At 42.8% G+C, this 19818-nt stretch overlaps 1 protein-coding gene across 1 annotated transcript in view; it reads right to left on the reverse strand.

Moving 5' to 3' along the window:
* Positions 1-18354, reverse strand: part of LOC140393860 (ADP-ribosylation factor-like protein 8A) — a 73928-nt gene extending 55574 nt beyond the window's left edge. The window contains exons 1-2 of the mRNA XM_072480394.1: positions 18338-18354; positions 17866-18241 (exon numbers count right to left, since the gene is read on the reverse strand). Of these exons, the coding sequence (XP_072336495.1) occupies positions 17866-17988 (123 nt within the window). The 5' untranslated portion in view covers positions 17989-18241; positions 18338-18354. The remainder of the gene's footprint in view (positions 1-17865; positions 18242-18337) is intronic.
* Positions 18355-19818: the final 1464 nt, after the last annotated feature.

A 19818-nucleotide genomic window follows, 5' to 3' on the forward strand; every position in this document is an offset into this window, starting at 1 on the left:
AAGGCAGTTTTCGCTAAGCCTAGTTGTGAATGGTGGGAGGGGGAAGGGGATGGTGAGAAGAGATTATAGTTTGAGGGAAGTATTTGGGGAATTTCTGGGATACAGAAGAGGGGTAGATTGCTGACAGTGATCAGGGTATATTTCTTAGTCTCACCCTATGGGTGGGGCTGGCGGCCACCTGGAGTGGGCCCAGGTATTAGGAGTATGTAAGATGGCAGGGATAATCACTCTCAGTGGAAATGGTCGACTTTGGGGGGGGGGGGGGGGGGCAAGTGAGAGGCCATCGATTAGATTGATCACGTGAAATGTTTGAAGTTCATCCTTGGGATCACCGTTGGCCAGAAACTGAACTGGGCTAGCCATAGAAACACTGTGGCTGCAAAGGCAGGTCAGAGGTTAGGAAACCCTGTCAGAGGTTAGGAAATCTGCAGCAGGTAACTCACCTCCTGACTCTCCAAAGCCTGCCCACTATCTACAAGGCTCACATCTGAAATGTGATAGAATACTCTCCACTTGCCTGGATAAGTGCAGCTCCAAGAGCACAAGAAGCTCGACACCATCGAGAATGAAGTAACCCATTTGATTGGTACCCTTTCCACAAACATGCACTCCCTATACCACTGACGAACAATACCAATGTGTACCATCTACAAGATACACCGGAGAGACTCATCAAGGCTCCATAGGCAGCACCTTCCAAACCCACGACTACTACCATCTAGAAGGGACAAAGGCAGCAGACACATGGGAACAGCATCACCTGGAAGTTCCCCTCCAAGTCACTCACCATCCTAACTTGGAAATATATTGCCATTCCTTCATGGTCACCGGATCAAAATCCAGGAACTCCCTAAGAGCATTGTGGCTGCACCTATATCACCTATGCAGCAGTTTAAGAAGGTAACTTACCACCATCTTCTCAAGGGCAATAAGGATGGACAATAAATGGTGGCCTATCAAGCGACACCTACATCAGAAAAATTAATTTAAAAACAGCACAAGCAATGAACAACAAATACATGATAAAACCGAAGCACATTCGTGACCTAAAATACCAGTGGGGCGGCACAGTAGGACAGTGGTTAGCACTGTTGCTTCACACTCCAGGGTCCCAGGTTCGATTCCCAGATTGGGTCAGTGTCTGTGCGGAGTCTGCATGTTCTCCGTGTCTGCGTGGGTTTCCTCCGGGTGCTCCGGTTTCCTCCCTCAGTCCAAAGGTGGATTGGCCATGCTAAATTGCCCTTAGTTTCCAAAAACGTTAGGTGGGGTTACTGGGTTATAGGGTAGGGTGGAGGTGTGGGCTTAAGTAGGGTGCTCTTTGCAAGGGCTGGTGCAGACTCGATGGGCCGAATGGCCGCCTCCTGCACTGTAAATTCTATGATTCTATATGTGCCAGTTTTAAGAATTACTGATATTTCACGGCCCCATGCTACAATTTACATGATTTGAGCTCTCAAAAGGTACCAGCACACACACTCACTATCTCCTACTTCAAAAAGCAGAAATTTATTTTCATCTTCTACCAACAATCTTGACCTTTTCCAACAGTGAATGAAAGCATCCTATGCTAAACGTTATCTTTTGCTCACTCCGAGAAGAGGCAACCAGATTTTGTTCTGCACCTATTTTTGACTGTGCCAAACTGGACAGGAAGGCACTGTTCCATTTTAATGTTGCTGTGGTATCTCAAAGGAGGGTTGCAATTACACTTATCTAAAAAAGTGAATAGGGAACCTTTCTCACTTGCAAATGCATATGATAGACAAAATTGTTGGGGCAAATTGCCATGCTTTAAATGTGTTCCAAAAGCCACAGAGGCAATTAAAACATATCAATTTAATATATAACTTAATCAAATAAAGAAATACATTTTGGATTATGAATGGATAGCTTAGAATTTATTTATAAAGAGATACAAGTTTGAATTATTGCCCAATACCGATTAGAATCAAGCAATGTAAATAAATCAGAATTTATAGCTCAAATAGTATGAATCGCAGAATTTAAATTAAGTGATTTTATTGAACAACACTGTATGAAAAGAGTTAAAGGGGTTTTCTTGAGAACCCAGTCAAACTGAGTTTATCTGTGCGATTGAACTCCCCAAATTTGACTGCTAATAGAAAAATGACACCATGGTAGAAAGGTGTACATTACTTATGAACATTATATTAGCAGCTTATTTTTGTTAAGTGCCACTTCCCAGAAGCCCCTTCAGACATCTTTCACTGACAGAGAGGCTAGAGATGTATACAGAACACTGAGCCATATAAGGAGATATTAAGGTAAATTTCCAAAAAATGGACAAAGGGGAAACTTTTATAGAGCACATTGAAGGAAGAGAACTGGAGAGGGGCAAAAGATTTAGTTAAGGGATTCCAGAGCTCAAAGCTCAAGGCCTCGGCAATTTACGGTAATCCATCTTGGAGCAATTAAAATCACAGGTGCTCAAGATGCCAGAATTGGAGACGCACAGAGATCTGAATGTTGTAGGGCTAGTGGTGATTACAGAGGTTGGGGAAGAGGGCAGGCCATGAGCAGATTTGTAAACAAGAATTCAAATTTTAAAATAGAGGTGCTGTTTAACCAGAATTTGGTGATTTAGGATACAGACAGCAGAATTTTGGATCATCTCAAGGTTATAGAGGGTAAAGTATGGAAGGCAAGCAATGAGTTGCGTTAGAATAGTCAGGAAGTAACAAAAGCGTGGATAAGATTTCAGCAGCTGAAGAGTTGAGGCAGGTGTTGAGATGGGCAATGTTATGAAATAAAATCAATATACTCGTCTTTAACTATGGTTAACATAGATTCACCAGAATGCTGATAGGACCAAAAAGATTAAATTATGACAAATTGCATTAATTGGTTTGTATTCCCTCACGTTTCAAATGAAATAACTGAAGCATACAGATGATGAACTGATTTGACCAGGCAGATGCAGGGAACCTCCTTCCAATGGTGGAGGATCCAAAACAAAAGCTATCATCTTAAAATTTAAAATTAAAGATAGCTAGTCGGGAGTGAAATCAGGAAACACTTCTGCACAAAAGTTAGTCTCTGAAAGGTTCAGATTACAAATCAAATTAAATTTTCAGGACTGTGATCAATGATTTTTATTAGGTAAAGGTATCAGGGTTATGGATCATAAGTGCATGAATAGAATTGGGGACAGATTAACACTGATCCATTGAAATGGCCAAACAAGCACGAGGGTCTGAATTGCCTACTTGTTTAAATTTTAGAAATAAACACGGCAATTCATTGGTTTAAGTCAAACAAATGAAAATTTAGCTCACCTCAGATGGAAATGTACATTTTGAAGAAAACAAATACACCACAGCCTGAAATTTCTACTTTAAAAAAAAAAAAAATTGGGTTCTACTGACATGACTAAAGTAAAATACAAATTTAACAATGACCTAATATGAAATGAGACTTTTCAAAATATCGGAGCATAAATGTCAAATCTGTTGTGCTTGGTAGTACCATAAAGATGCTTAGTGCTTCAAGGTTTATGTTAAAATATTGACCAACATCCAAGCCCACTTCACTCGCTCCAAAACTTGTGCTTTTCTCATCTGGAGACTTAATTTCCTCATTATTTAACTTGTTCATCTCCCATTTTCCACTTCCTTAAAACTCATATTGCCTAAACCACAGGAACAAATATTCTGTACTACAATAAGTTCTGCTCATCTATCAGACTTGTATTCGCTGGCACAGAATTTAGAATGCTCATGCACATTGCAAAACTCTCCATGGGCTCATCCAAACCTGTATCAGAATCACATCCAACTTTGTGCTAACTCCACGGGCGGAATTCTCCCCACCCCCACGCTGGGTGGGATAATTGCCGGGGTGCCACGCGTGTCCCGCCACGACACCCCGATGCCCGCACGCGATTCTCTCTTTCTCCCCCCCCCCCCCCCCCCCCCCCCCCCACCCCCAAACCGGCACGGCGAGAATCATCACTCGCCGTTTGCAACGGGTGAGCGGCGATTCTCTGGCCCGGATGGGCCGAGCGGCCTGCCCAATATGACGGGTTCCCGCCGGCGCCGTCCACACCTGGTCGCTGCCGGCGGGAACAGCGCGGGAACTCGGGGGGGGGGGGGGGGGGGGGTCCTGCACCGGGGGGGGGGGGGGGGGGCTCAAATGGGGTCTGGCCCGCGATCGGTGCCCACTCTGAACTCGCAGCCTCGCCAGATCCATCCGACATCTTCTTGCGGGGCGGTCGCGGGGAGGACGACAACCGCGCATGCGCGGGTTGGCGCAGTGCGCGGCTTGGCGCAGTGCGCGGCTAACATCATTTACGCGCCGCCAAGGCACTGCGCGCGTAAATGACACAACGCCGCTCCTTGCCCCCCCCCCCCCCCGGGGGCGAGAGAATAGGGGGCTGGGAGCTGGCTCCGACGCCAGAGTGAAACACTCCGGTTTTCACTCCGGCATCGGCACTTAGACGCTCGATGGGAGAATTGCGCCCACATCTTTTGGTCTTCCAACTCCGGTATCATAAAGTTCCCCCCAAACCACTATTTTTAGTGGTAGCATTTACAGTTCCAGGCCTACCATCTGGAACTCCATCTTTAATCTCCTTTGCTTTCCTATTTCTGTCTCCACCTATATAAGCTTTCTTAGAACTTCAATTTTACATCATATCCTAACTCTTACATCACAATTTGGTCTGTTCCTACACTGGATATGGGTGCTATTATACATTATTTTCATTTACTTTAAATTTCCACAATTATCTTAATCTGTTGGAAGAATGCGACAAAGACTTTAATTATAAAGTAGATCTTGATTATAAAAAAGATTAGATCCAAACACAGAATTAAGTTTCTTGCATTGCTTTAACATAGTCCAGTTTGCTCCATTTACATGAGTTACAAGTTTTAAGCATATTATATATGCTTGATCCTTGGCAATGAAGGAGAAGAGAGTCCAGTCAGTCCAAGAGAGAAAAAGCATACATATTGCTTGAATGGGCATATATTCAACTGACTGGAAATGGGTGGGGGAGGGAGTTAATCAATCCATCTATCTAATCTCTGGAGGCTGTCTCATCACACTGACAATCTTCTCGATCTTCCTTGCTTCAATGCTCCATCTCACCCACAGCATGCTCCCCGCTGGAGTGGGTACAGAACAAATGGGAATCTGGTCAACCTCTGTTGCCTGCAGGCCGGACCTAATGTCATCTCATCTTAAGTCATTGAACTACAGTATGCAGACAATACTTGCATTTGCACGCACTTGCATTTGCACGCACTAAGAGGGAGAATTCCAAGCCACTGTCAACACCTTCACCAAGACATACAAGGGTATGGGCCTTACCCTAAACATTCGTAAGACAAAGGTCCTCTACCAACCTGCCCCGGCCACACACACAGTATTATCAAAATCCATGATGAGGCCTGGGACAACTTTCCGTACATTGGGAGCCTACTGTCAACAAGGGCACACATTGATGACAAGGTTTAACATCACCAGCGCAGCCTTCGTTCACCTGAGGGTGTGTGTGTTTGACGACCAGGACATCAGACCCAGCACCAAGCTCTGTATGATTCAGGGATGTGGACTAAGTACAGCAGTCGCCTCAAAACCTTGGGGAACTACCAGTAGCGCTGTTTCGGTGAGGTCCTGCAAATTCATTGGTCGCACAGCCGCACCAACATCAGTGTTCCCGCTCAGGTCAACATCCCAAGCATCGAATAAATGACCACACTCATTTAGCTCCACTGGGCAGGCCAAATCGTCTGCATCCCTGACATGAGACTCCCAAAACAAGCACCCTACTTGGAGCTTTGACATGGCAATCGAGTCCCAAGCAGGCAGAGGGATCACATCAAACACCCTCAGCCTCCTTGAAAAAGGGCAACATCCCTACCGACACGAAGGAATCCTTAGTCTAAGATCACCCAAATTGGGGAAAAGCACCTGGGAAGAAGCTGAACACCAGGTTTCACCACTGAGATCAAGCTGAAATCAGGCATAGACAGCGAAAGAGCAAGCAACACAGGCACTCTACCCACCTGCTCTTCCACCCACCATCTGCCCCACCTATGACAGAGACTGTAGGTCATGCATTGGGCTCCTGAGTCACCCGAGAGCTAATTTTTAGTGTGGAAGAAAGTCATGCTCGTCTCCAAGGGACTTGCCTAAGAGCAGGAGGTCTGGGAAAGGGGTTTCTGCAGACAGCTGTAAAGTACTGCAACCATTTCAACCAATCTGGATGGAAGGATAATCAACTCCGGTTACAAATGTCCAAACAAATTTATGTGAGGTAGAAGCATTGAGAGTGTGGCCCCGAAATTTATTTTAAAAATTAGCTCAACAATTAGCTCCAGGAGAAACTTTATCACAGCATGCAGTGTCAACTAACTCAGACACTGAAATCTCTTCTCAGTTTATTACATTCAAATTCATAATATGAGCTATGCCTTATGAAGTTTCAATAATTGCCTGGTTTCATAAACCATCTGAACTGTTTATTTAGCACCATAAATAAAACTAGATACATCATACTCTCCCATTTCTAGTGGACAGAGAAATGGAAATGTTGCATTTAACAAGATGGTATTAATATTTAATGCTGATGTGAAGAAATTACATATTCAAGGAGTCATCACTCAGTTTCACTGTTTCCAATACTGTCGTTGCTAAAATGCAAATCAGGTTACTGAAATACTACACAATTTAGAAAGCAAAACAGGGAACCAGATGTTATAGAGGGAAAGATACTTTGATCTCCAACTGGATTCCAATCCAGCTGAGACCTGAAAAGGTCTCCCGTCTACAACCTGTAAGCATGTACTGTAGTCTCAATCCAGTTCCTCATGGGCATGGGCCTTCAGCATTAAACCATCCCTCTCCGCCTGATCTGGTACGGACAGCCTTATCTCCAGATTATTAGTGTAGTAGTCTGGGACATACTTGCGCACAGAGTAGAGGAAGTTTTACTCTGCAGCAAGTTAAACTATATGTGACCTGCAAGTACTTGAGTTCCTGATCATTAAAACCAAAACCCCACAAAACAAGCAGAATATTTGCTCATTTCTACCAAAGGGCAGATTTAAACACAAGTCAAAAATGTGGCACTTTTTATAGTCAATATACAAATCCCTTTCTGTCTTGTAATTAGGAATTTAGTAAATTGCAATGATGAACACGTGAATGTTTTATAGCAAATCCATTAGAAAAAGCTACTCAGCAGTGCTGTTATAGATTTGATCCTTCAGCATTGATGTCTGCAGGAAGTTTGGAGTTGTCTCATACAAGGGGAGGTACAGGTTGTTATGGATCGGTCAGTGGTGGAAGCAATTTAAAATGATGAATTAAAAATAACTTGCAAAACTTATTGCACAACATTGAAGCATACTGGCTCATGAAATTTTGCTGTAGTATTAAAATAGGTGGTCAATAATTCAAGAGCGAACACGGCAATAATACCATTTATTAAAGTGTTAACAGAACTCTCAGATACACCTGCTATAATTTTTCAATTTATCTGACTATTTAAAAATGAGCTTTTCTGCTCAAAGCGTAATGCAGAAACATTATAATCTTTATTGGTTAAGAAAATACGGACCATAGAGATCTTGGACCCATACCTCAATATCAACTTCCAGCAGCTTTATATAGGGATATTTCATTAAAACAGATGATGCACAGTAATTTAAGACACGCATGTCATTTGGGATCATCTCTTTTGCAATTAAGCAAGAGGGATGCAGGAAAAGAGTAGAAGGTCAAGTAAAAAAACATGAGGCAGGAGATCTTCAGCCAACAAAGCAGAAACAAAAACAGGATTGGGATTTATGAAGTTTGGAAAATTAGAGGTCACAGAATGTGGTGTTTTCTTGCTTCCAACACAGCACATAACATAGCACAGCAGATAAGACTGCATATTGACTATACCCAATAATGTAATTGTATATGTAATATCTAAATACTTCTCACGGTGGGAGTGGCCTAATCCTGCTCCTCATTTGTATGTTTGCATGCAGGTGCCTATGAACACTCACGCTTTGAATTCTATACATGCATGTTGATTTTGATATCTGAGTGAGACTCAGAAGTTTCAATTATTCTGTTTCTGGGCTCCAAGTCTAAGCATCATTATAATAACAAAATCTAGTCATCAAAATCTTGCCATTAAATACCAGTACTTCTTCCTGCATACAAAAAGGTAGGCGGGTTGTTCAATGACAAAACATTTGTAATCAGAAGTAATGCCGACTCTGCATTCTGCAAATGTAACAATTTCTTGAAACTCATTGGGCGGATGGCAACAACCATGTAATAGCGCAAATAATTCAACAATTTGTGCCTATTCATATCTCATGCTATCCCACTACTTAGTCACAAAGTACTGGATGACTTCCTTAATAATTGACTGCACATTTGACTCACCGTTTTTATTTCCAGAAAATTCAGGATTTATGGCATGATGATGACTAAACTATTCTAGATTGTCCTAATTAAAGTATTACTTGGGAGAAAATCTGTCAGACCATGTACATTATTGCAAATGAAGATGCAAAATCCAATCAACGGTATCGATTCATGCAAGTCACATACCTGCTGTTCTTCACTAACAAAGGATTTCTCCTTCCGACCTTTGCAACCTGACAAGATACTGGACATTTTTCACAATATAAAAAAAAGTGGCAAAATAGTAGATTTGCTTTTTTTTTTTAAAAAAAAGCTTCCAAACATTTCAGAAAAAAAAGCTTGTACCCAAAAATACATGGCCATTCTACTAGGCCTCTCAATGATTGGGGAATAAGCCTGGAATACACACAGAGCCCTACACTCCTTACTGAATGGTCCATCAGCAGGATCTTCACGGCCATTCAATTCAGATAAAATTATTATTCAGGCAAAAACCTGCAGTGCACTATTGCACAAAATAGCTTAATTGATAGAAGAACAGTGGCATAGTGAAAGATCAAACAGCCTCTAAACCATGTAGCAGGAGGATTCTACTGGTCTATGATTTCTAACATGGCGAAAGACTGTTTTTCGCCAAGCTGTGTTCAGTGATGGCACTTTAATGATTACGTTTTTCACCACTCGGAGTGCAAAAGGAAATGAGTCGTCCAGTTGCGTAATACTTGATCATTTATTTGTTCCTCTTACAAGCTAATTTCTACAATCAACAAATGGGTCTCAAACACTGGAAGAGCAGCATAGCAACGTCATAATTTGAGAAGAAACTAACTAACGTGGTGGATAAGGGAGTGATTATGCATGTCATCTATATGACTTCAAAATGACATTTGTAGGAAATCTACTGCCTTGGATCGGAAATTACTTAGACAGTAGAAAGCAAAGATGGATAATGAGTACTTAAATTGGTAGGATGTGATGTCAAGCAGTAATCTGTACTGAGGCTGTAATCTTTTACCAGTTTCAGCTTGTGGCAGAAGCCGAGGACAATAAATCCATGATCTTATAATCAAGATAAGTTGTCCAGGGACGATGGCAGGAAGCAGTTCACACAAAGCGGTGAAAATTTGGAACTCTCCCAATAAGGCTGTTCAGGTGAATAGGAAACTGACTTTTATTAAGCAAGGGTATTAAGGGTCATAGAACCTAGGTGCATAGATGGAATTAAGATATGAACCAACCATGACTTAATTTAACAGGCTGATCAAAATACCTGTAATTAGATTTTGCAAATGTAAAATCGAATGGCCCGACATATTTTCTCCCAAGTAATACTTTTACCAGGGCAATCTTGAGTGTTTCTATCTGCCTCACTCATCGGAGTCACCTGGAACCAGTGTCAGTTGTCCTAATAGGTGCGAGGGAAGTTTTCCACAATTCTCTTTTTCCCTGAAATGACCTACTTTTCTTTCAACATCTGCTTCTTATTGCCTCAGGCAATTATATGGTGGTTGGTGAATGGGGCACATCAGAGATCACATATTGTGACTGTGTTTTTCATATGAGGCAGGTTCAATAGTCCAGCTGGTATTTATATCACTTTAGTGTGTTTGCATTGCAATCATATTTGCAATTGCAAATCATATGAAGGGCAGCACAGTGGTTAGCACTGTGGCTTCACAGCGCCAGGGTCTCAGTCTGGGTCACTGTCTATGCAGAGTTTGCACGTTCTCCCAGTGTCTGAGTGGGTTCCCTCCGGGTGCTCCGGTTTCCTCCCACAGTCCAAAGATGTGTGGGGTAGGTGGATTGGTCATGCTAATTTGCCCTCAAATGTCCACAAAGGATAGGAGGGGTTATTGGGTTACGGGATAGGGTGGAGTTTGTCAGTGCACACTCGATGGGCCGAATGGCCTCCTTCTGCACTGTATGTTCTGTGTTCTGTATCTGATGATGCGACTCCTTTCACCAGCCAATTAATTTCTTCCTTAAATTTGTAAACCCAGGGGCTATATTATCTCTATTTTAAAAAAAATCAACACAGCTTTCCATTTCTGTAGAAAGTTAGCCAAATTTCAAACACCACAATGTAGAACAGAAAAAGCAATGGGCCAAGTCAGAACAAGATATACGAGGGGAAGATTATTCTTTCTTGCACACAAACATGCCCAAAGTGACTTTCCAGCCCAATAGATGGAGTTGAATGCCCATTCTCAGAAACCCCAAATATTTAGTAATTTGTACAAATGTAATACAAATTATAAAACCATTGTCAAATACAATCATCTATCAAATATAATGTGAACGAATACAACCTCTAACATTTAAAAAAATAATTGAACATTAATAAATTTAGCAAGTTATTTTCTGGCGAAAGAGATTCTACTTCTGCTTTATGTCAGCTCACATGACATGTTTGGTCATGACATTTGAGTCATGTGAAGTAAACCATTTAGAAAATCATCGTGGCAAATACTGCAAAAAGTCATGGACTCACATTTCAGCTAAGCCAAGCTCCATTTCAGCCAAGTTCCAATATAAAATAACTCCTAAACTAGAAACAATAAGTTGCAAAATATCTGAACAGTCAAATGACTATTGCAAACTGTTCAAGCCGTGGGATGTGAAAATATCATCCATTCAACCAGTTAAGCTAGATCAAGCTCAAAGCCACCAAATTACATCTATTCAATGTATCTCTTTTTCTCTCTTTCTTTGTTAACCTTGCATTATCAGCTTCAACTTTTCAGCTGGGATTTTCAGTCCCAAAGTAAGTTATCACAACAATATACACTAATTAACCAGTTCAAGTTTCAAGATACTGCATATTCTAAGTGCAACTGAATGGATGCTTTGTTTGTGGCAAGTAAATTTGATACTAATCTGATACCCCATTAAGGGTTATGTAAATGAATTAAGGTACAATTTATTTTTATTCATATGGGCATTTATTGCCGATCACTAATTGCCCCTGAAAGAGTATTTAAGAATAAACCACATTGCTGTGGATCTGGAGTCACATGTGGGCTCGATAAGGTAAGGATGGCAGATTTCCTTCTCTAAAGGACATTAGTCACCAAATGGGTTACAATCGACAATGGTTTCAATTCCAGATCTTTTTTAAATTCAAATTTCCCCATTTGCTGTGGTGTGATTTGAACCCAGGTCTCTGGGTTACTTCACCAGTGACAATACCACTGTGTCACCTGCTCCCTTGGAGCAGGTTTTTTAAAAAGTGAGCAATCCGATCGAAGAGTTCAAATGACATCACATTGTTTTCCACAGATATTACGTAGGCTGCCTGTTATCTACAATTGATGACTGAAGGATCAACTTGGCTCTAAACCGCAAAATAACAGGCTCCTACCTCATTCAGAGACTTCAGCATTTCACCAAGGCAAACACTTCAGTACAGAACTGGGAATGCTGCATTGGGGAATATCAGCATGGTTGAGAAGCTCTGCTTACCTGTTTGGAGCAGTGCAAAATATCCCACAGCACCAATTAAAGAGAAGCAGGGAATTTGCCCTGCATTTGCCAGACATTTATTCATCATCCAAATCGTAAAGAGTCTTACTCGTTCTTCAGCTCAATTAGTATTAGAACGTTGCTATGCACAATTTGGCTATTGCTTTAAGCCACGAAACAAGTGGCATCACTTGCAAAATAATTTGTTTTCCATGATGCTCTTTGGAACATACCAAGAATATAAAAAGCACTATATATAGTTGCTTCAACTACTAATCCAGTATTTGATATATTACACGCAATATTTTAACCATTTTCTCATTTGTAAATAGGACACAATTGTCCTGAGAGTGGTTCACAACATTATGAATAGCTATGATGGGGTATCCATTGGTCAGGGTGGAATAATGGGAGGGTACAAATTAAAAATCACAAAAGTAATGAAAGTGTAGGTTAGAAAAAATATATATTACAGATCCATGACAAACTATTGTTGAAACAGGGGCCCCAATTACTTTTAAAAGACAATCATCAATATTTGTCTAAAAATGAGGAATATAAAAGGATATGGAGAGTGAGCAACAATAGACAGTTTTGACTATGTGGCTCATGGGGGCACAAAACATTGGTGTTAACTTGGTACTCTAAGTGGCAGCACAGCGGTGCAGTGGTTAGCACTGCTGTCTCACAGCGCCGAGATCCGAGTTTCGATCCTGGCTCTGGGTCACTGTTCGTGTGGAGTCTGCATATTCTCCCCGTGTTTGCGTGGGTTTCGCCCCCACAACCCAAAGCTGTGCAGGGACTGGCCACGCTAAATTGAAAAAAATGAATTGGATACTCTAAATTTTTTTTTTAACTAAGTGCTCCAAAATAGTTTGCTATCACACTGCATTTTCTACAGCGATTGGTTACACTTGCAAAATCGTACAGGCCTCATTAGAAAATGAGCTTAGTGGTATCAAATTTATAAAACATTGCAAGATGGTGAATTACAAAGGGATTCTTACTCTTTTATTTAGTGGAACAGGACAAGAGTGCATCAGTATATAACAGAGCACAATGTAGTCTGGTAGTTTGAAACATCCCACAAACAATAAAATGGTTGTGCTTCTTCTAACCTCCATTCCTCACTTCCTGAAAGCAGTGGCTCATATTTAGAGTATGGTTTCATAGGAGCAGACAACGATCTGGTGCGTCATCATCCAAGTGGCCATACTATTGTGTGAAGCTAGATCCTAATTCTTAAAACCCAATTGGCTGTAGGAAGGCAAAGCCAAAGCTGTGCGTGTTACATCTATCTCATTCCAGTCAGTTTCACGAGAGACCTTGGATTGTTTTCATGATCCTTACCCAGCAATATCAAGGCCAACTGCAGCACCAACCACTGTAATAGAGATCATGAATCAAAAGTAGAATCTTCCAGGTCTACATATTCCACATCATAGCAAGAGCATATTTACTGAAAAGGGCCATCCAAATGAAGGACAACTTCAAAAACTATAAAATTAAACGGTTCAAGGGCAGCACGGTGGTACAGTGGGTTAGCCCTGCAGCCTCACGGCACCGATGTCCCAGGTTCGATCCCGGTCCTGGGTCACTGTCCGTGTGGAGTTTGCACATTCTCCCTGTGTTTGCGTGGGTTTCGCCCTCACAACCAAAAAGATGTGCAGGCTAGGTGGATTGGCCGCACTAAATTGCCCCCCAATTGGAAAAAAGGAATTGGGTACTCTAAATTTTTTTTAAAAATTAAACGGTTCTGATTTCAGAACCACACCTCTGAAGTGCTGACAGTAACAGTATTTAAATTTCTAAAGTGTGGGTTTATACTCCACAAAAAGCTCAGAATCAATTATTTTCTTTTCAAAAAGTATGATCATCAAATGCAAGTTCTAGAAGGCCAAAAACATTGTACAATTTGCAATTTGTACAATAGAAAAGGTATATCAAATATTGAATCTTCATAATTAATATACTGCAGCATATTCTACTGGGTAATTTACATAACAACAGATACTGCAAAAAAGTTTCATTTTACTGATTAATAAACAGCTGTTCCAAGTGAAAGGTGGCCTTATGGGTGGGTAATAAATATTTTCAATATAGATTCAACACTCACTTTCAACAGCATCCTTCCATCTACACAATATAATTATTCATATAATTTATGTGAACACTTTGTAATTAAAAGCTACGCTGAAAGGTTCAAAAGAGCACCTTTCAATCAGGGAAAATGAAAATAATATAACATGAATCAACAATTTTAATATAATCATTCCTTTTACAAACCAGGCCATATACTCTTCAAAGCAATCCTGCGCCTATACTCTGTTCATATCAAAATCTCTCCTGACGCTTCAAAGGCACAGCTACATCAGTGTGGAATTGAGGCAGGGAGATGCTAGGTTCCACCCCCAATCTGTGCTCAACTAGTCAATCCCAGCTAGGTTAAAGTATGGTGGAAAATACCAGACATCAAGCAAATACCAGACATCAGGCAAAATGTGAATTAGGCTAGACTGTAAGCACCCTAGCCAAGCTATTCACAGATTGAGTTTACATGAAACTTGAACGATATACTGATGGCCAATCAGTGCTCAAGGAGAAGGGCATTTTTTTTAAAGCAACAATTATTGATTCATTTGAAAAGAAAACAGGGATTTAATACAAAGGGGATACAAAGATAAGTTATGGTTTGAAAACTATTAACTCAGTAATTGAATGGGTTTTCTCCCTTTTAAATTAGTTGGAGAGTTTTAAAAGTAATTATCCATGAGCAAAAAATATTCTGAAACATTGCAAAACCATTTCAACACTATAGACTGCTTCTTTCCTCTTGTGTTCTCAATGTGCAAAGGTGTTTGTGGGGGGGGGGGAAAGAGTAAGAGAAAAAAAACAGGGACCAACTTGCAGTGGGAACAGTAGAAGTCTACTTAAAGAGGAAGCAAGTCAGACAGAAAAAGATAGTCCTGTGCAAGGAGTACATCTGTGGTTCTTCTGGGAAACTGGGAGAGATAGTTGGCATTAGAAGTGAAAAGAACCCAGGTTACAAAATAATGTCTTCTCCAACTTGTGGCTGTCACGGGAAACCGAGTGACTTATAACAGGGGCTGGTTTAGCACACTGGGCTAAATCGCTGGCTTTTAAAGCAGACCAAGGCAGGCCAGCAGCACGGTTCAATTTCCGTACCAGCCTCCCTGAACAGGCGCCGGAATGTGGCGACTAGGGGCTTTTCACAGTAACTTCATTGAAGCTTCCTCATGACAATAAGCGATTTTCATTTTCATTTCTATGTTGTATTACTGAAATGACAAAAATCTAAAGCAGATTAAAGATCACTTTGCTAGTGGGAGGGGCTCCGCAGGTACAACATTTCTAGTTTGGTGGGGAGAGTGAAAGCTGATCTGGCAAGGTGGGATGGTCTCCCTCGGTCACTGGCGGGTTGGGTACAGGCGGTTAAAATGAACGTGTTGCCGCGATTTTGGTTTATTTTTCAATGCTTGCCGATTTTCCTGCCAATGGCTTTTTTCAGAGAGATTGAGGGAAGGATTTCTTCGTTCAGATCGGGAGGGAAGGTAGCCAGAGTTAGAAAGGTGCTGCTACAGAGGGGAAGGCAGGGGGTTTGGGTCTTCCGAACCCGATGTATTACTACTGGGCGGCGAATGTGGAGAAGGTGCGGAGCTGGGTCAGAGGGGTTGATTCCCAGTGGGTCAGAATGGAGGAGAGTTTGAGCAGGGGGTCGGGATTGAAAGCACTAGCAACAGCGCCGCTCCCGATCGCTCCGGGGAAATACTCAGGGAGTCCAGTAATAATAGCCTCATTGAGAAATTGGAGGTAGTTTCGCCAACACTCCGGGCTGGGGGCAGGGTCAAGGGAAATGCCGATTCGGGGGAACCACAGATTTGAGCCAGGGAGGTTGGATGGAAATTTTCGGAAATGGGAGGAGAAGGGGATTAAGACACTAAAAGATTTGTTTCTAATGGGTCGGTTTGCAGGATTGAAGGAGCTGGAAGCAAAGTATGGGCTGGAGCAGGGGGAAATGTTTAGATACATGCAGGCTCGAGATTTTGCCAGAAAGGAGATACAGAGCTTCCCAGTGAAGCCGGCCTCCACATTGCTGGAGGAGGTGCTGACGACAGGGGGACTGGAGAAGGGGGTAGTGTCAGCGGTTTACGGAGCTATTTTGGAAGAGGAGAAGGCACCGCTGGAAGGGATCAAAGAAAAGTGGCAGGAAGAGTTGAGAGAGGATATGGAGGAGGGGTTCTGTTGTGAGGTGCTCCGGAGAGTGAATGCCTCCACCTCATGTGCGAGGTTGGGGCTGATACAGCTGAAGGTGGTACACAGAGCACACCTCACGAGGGCGAGGATGAGCCGATTCTTTGAAGGAGAAGATGTGTGTGAACGTTGCGGGGGGAGGGGGTTCCCCGCTAATTACGTTCATATGTTTTGGTCTTGTCCAAAGCTAGAGGATTACTGGAAGGAGATTTTTCAGGTATTTTGAGAGCGGTGCACGTGAAACTGGCCCGGACCCCCGGGGATCCATATTCGGGGTGTCGGACCAGCCAGGGTTGGAAACGGGTGCGGGGGCAGATGCTGTAGCCTTCGCCTCATTGATCGCCCGAAGGCGGATCCTGATAAGTTGGAGAGCAACCTCTCCAGCCTTGCCCTGGCGGGGGGACCTGTTGGAATTCTTGACTCTGGAGGTTAAGTTTGAACTGAGGGGAAGAACGGAGGGGTTCTACAATTCATGGGCATTATTCATTATGCACTTTCAAGAACTGGATAACATCAAACATTAGTTGGGGCGTGTGGGTGGGAGGGTTGGGGGGGAGGGGGCCTGTGTGTGTTAATGGCGACTATGGGTAATCCCTAATTCCGTTTTGTCATTTGTTTGTGTGAACATGCAGGCTACTGTTTGGGGTTTGGTGGAAGGATGGGATCATTGTTAATGATATGGGGATTGACATACTTGTGACTGATTATTGTTGTTGGTGGGTGTAAATTTGGGAGAAAATGTGAAAGAGGAGAATAAAAATATTTAAAAAAATTTTTTTTTTTAAGGAAGATCACTTTGCTCAATTTCTCTCTATTCCAGTAGAATATACACTGGATTGTGTTTCGTAACCACAAGAAATTGTACAAACACAGCACCTAGATAAAGTAGGCTCAGGGTCTATTTACTTGTCATAGGATGCAACTAAACTGCAATCAATCTGTTACAAACATTTGTACTAAAATACACTCAACAATCAGAGTATGTAAAATAGAGCAGCGCATTATTATTTTAGTAAAACAAACTGTGTTTGGGTATAGCACAAACTCTGTTTGGGTATAGCACAATCAATTATCAGATGATTCATGAATACTTATAACCAGGACGTAGCAGGATATAACACTGAAAGCAGTTACCACCCCAATACACACTTTCTTTGGTTATCATAGTTTATGCTTTCAAAGTGTCAAATGTTCCACATTTTTGGTGCTAGCATTTTTGACAGATTACAAGTGTTAAATGTTCACCACGGTCCAGCAAACATCTTGACACACCCTGGAAATGGAAAGGAAATTTTTAAAAAGCTCAGATACATACACAACATGGCAATGTTAGCTGGATATACTGACAGGCCACAGAAGGTTAAGAAACCATTCAGGAAGTTAAAGGTGGAGGTAAAGCGGACCATGCGCAGAATTGTGTGGGTTTTAATTATAAAAGCACCATCTTTTCCAACAAAAAAACTACATGGAAATGCCCATTTTCAATCACTGAGGTTAAAAACAAAAACATGGCAATGTAATTCTGCCAACGTTGCATAATTCTTCAGAACTGCTGGGAATGATTTTTATTGCTAACATTCAAAAATTAGAAACAAATGGCAAAAATAAGTGGCTGCTCCGACATAACACAACTGAACGGGGCTGATTTCTATGGGGAGGGGGTTCTGCCAGCACCTCCCTGCCCCCCTGTGAACATTGAGGATGTATTTTTTTGTTTGTTTGCGCTGAATCTCTTACCGCTATCACGTTGACAAACGTCGTCTTGCCCGAGTACTGCAGCCCCACCAGGGTCAGCTCCATCTCCTCCTTCCAGAAGAGGGACTTGAACCAGTCCAGCAGCTTGTTGAAAAGGGCCAACATCTTCCCGGCTTGCTATACGTGTATGTTTTTTTAAAAGCTATAATTCCACCCCCCCTGTTGCTCAGGGGGGAGTGAGGGAGGGAATGAGGGAAGGGGAGAGAGGGTGTGGGTGGTTGGGGAGAGATATGGAGAAGCTGTCCGACGGCCTCTTTTATTTCGGCTCCGCCAAAGGGCCTCGGAAAGGCCGCTTCCGCCTTCTCCACTCGATGATGATGATGATGCTATCGCCTCCTCCTCGGTCCCGGGAGCTTCACTGGGGAAAGGGAGAAGACGAAGAGAAATGAAAGACGGTACCCCCGCCCTCCCCCCCAAAAAAACAGCAAGAGGCGACCTGGCTCCCGGAACCTACCTCCTGTAAACACACCGCCCCTGTCCTCCCGCGCTCACTGGCGCCCTCTGCCCTGGAGGAGCGGTAACCGCGCCCCTCCCCCCCCATCAGCATTTTTCTGTATTCAATCCCCAACTAGGGTCGGTTACTATTTTTTCCTGCCAGCGGTGATAAATCGAGTAAGTGGGGTTTATGGGGAGGCAGTGGTATTGTTGCTGGATTAGTAATCACAAGACCCAGAGTCATGCTCTGAGGACCCCGGTTTGGAATACCGCCATGGCAGGTGGTGAAATTTGAATTCAATAAAAATCTAGAATAAAAGTGTAAAGGTGACCATGATTGTCAATTTTCATAAAACCCCATCTTGTTCACTAATGTCCTTTAGGGAAGGAAATCTGCCGTCTTCACCTAGTCTGGCCTGCATGTGACTCCAGATCCACAGCAATGTGGCTGACTCTTAAATGCCCTCAGGGATGGGCAATGAATGTTGGCCCAGCAAGAGACGGCCACATCCCGTGAATGAATAAAGAAATTCCGGACAATGCAGCAAGAGGTTGCGATTCCGCTCTTGGAACCTCATCAATTATGCATGGGCGAGTATCTCACTGAATTACCTGGCGGTTCGAGAGCTGATGCGTGTGCCTGCTATCGGCGGGCGGGTTTGAAGGTCTGGACGGAATATTTAAATGCCAGTGCAACACCCTCCTATCGCTCTCTCCAGCCGCTCTGCCATTAGAACACTGCGAAAGATATAATCTAGCCAGAAACAGAGGCTACCACCAAGAAAGTACAACAGCGCCTATACTTCCTCAGGAAACTTAAGGAAATTCGGCACACTGACTCTTACCAACCTTTACAGGTGCACCATAGAAAGCATCCTATCTGGCTGCATCACAGCCTGGCATGGCAACTGCTTGGCCCAAGACCCCAAGAAACTTTAGAGAGTCGTGAACACAGCCCAGTCCATCATACGAACTTGCCTCTCATCCATTGACTCTTATCTACACCTCCCGCTGCCTGGGGAAAGTGGGCAGCATAATCAAAGACCCCTCCCACCCGGCTTACTCACTCTTCCAACTGTCATAATATACACCAGTACATTATGGTGCAGACACACGCACACACACTGATGGACATGCAGTGGGACCAATCAGCATACACAACACCGCAGCCAATCACCAGTGAGAGCACACGCACTACAAAGACAGGGGACAGGAGAGTTCCCGTTCATTCTAGTAGCAGCCAGCTCGGAGCACAGAGCTCACAGCCTGCAACACAGACATTCACCATGTGCTGAGTGCATCACCTGGTTAGGACTAGGCAAGGGTCAACAGTTAAAGCTGGTATTGCATTTACCCACAGTTCAAGTATGTTAATATACTTAACCTTATAATAAAATAGAGTTGCACCACTTCAAGTGTTGGTGACCTGTTTGTGATCCAGAACTCCCAACACATCATCAACTTCTTCCATCGGGCAGGAGATACAAAAGTCTGAGAACA

This window comes from Scyliorhinus torazame, chromosome 17 (genome assembly GCF_047496885.1).
Source record: "Scyliorhinus torazame isolate Kashiwa2021f chromosome 17, sScyTor2.1, whole genome shotgun sequence".
NCBI lineage: Eukaryota > Metazoa > Chordata > Chondrichthyes > Carcharhiniformes > Scyliorhinidae > Scyliorhinus > Scyliorhinus torazame.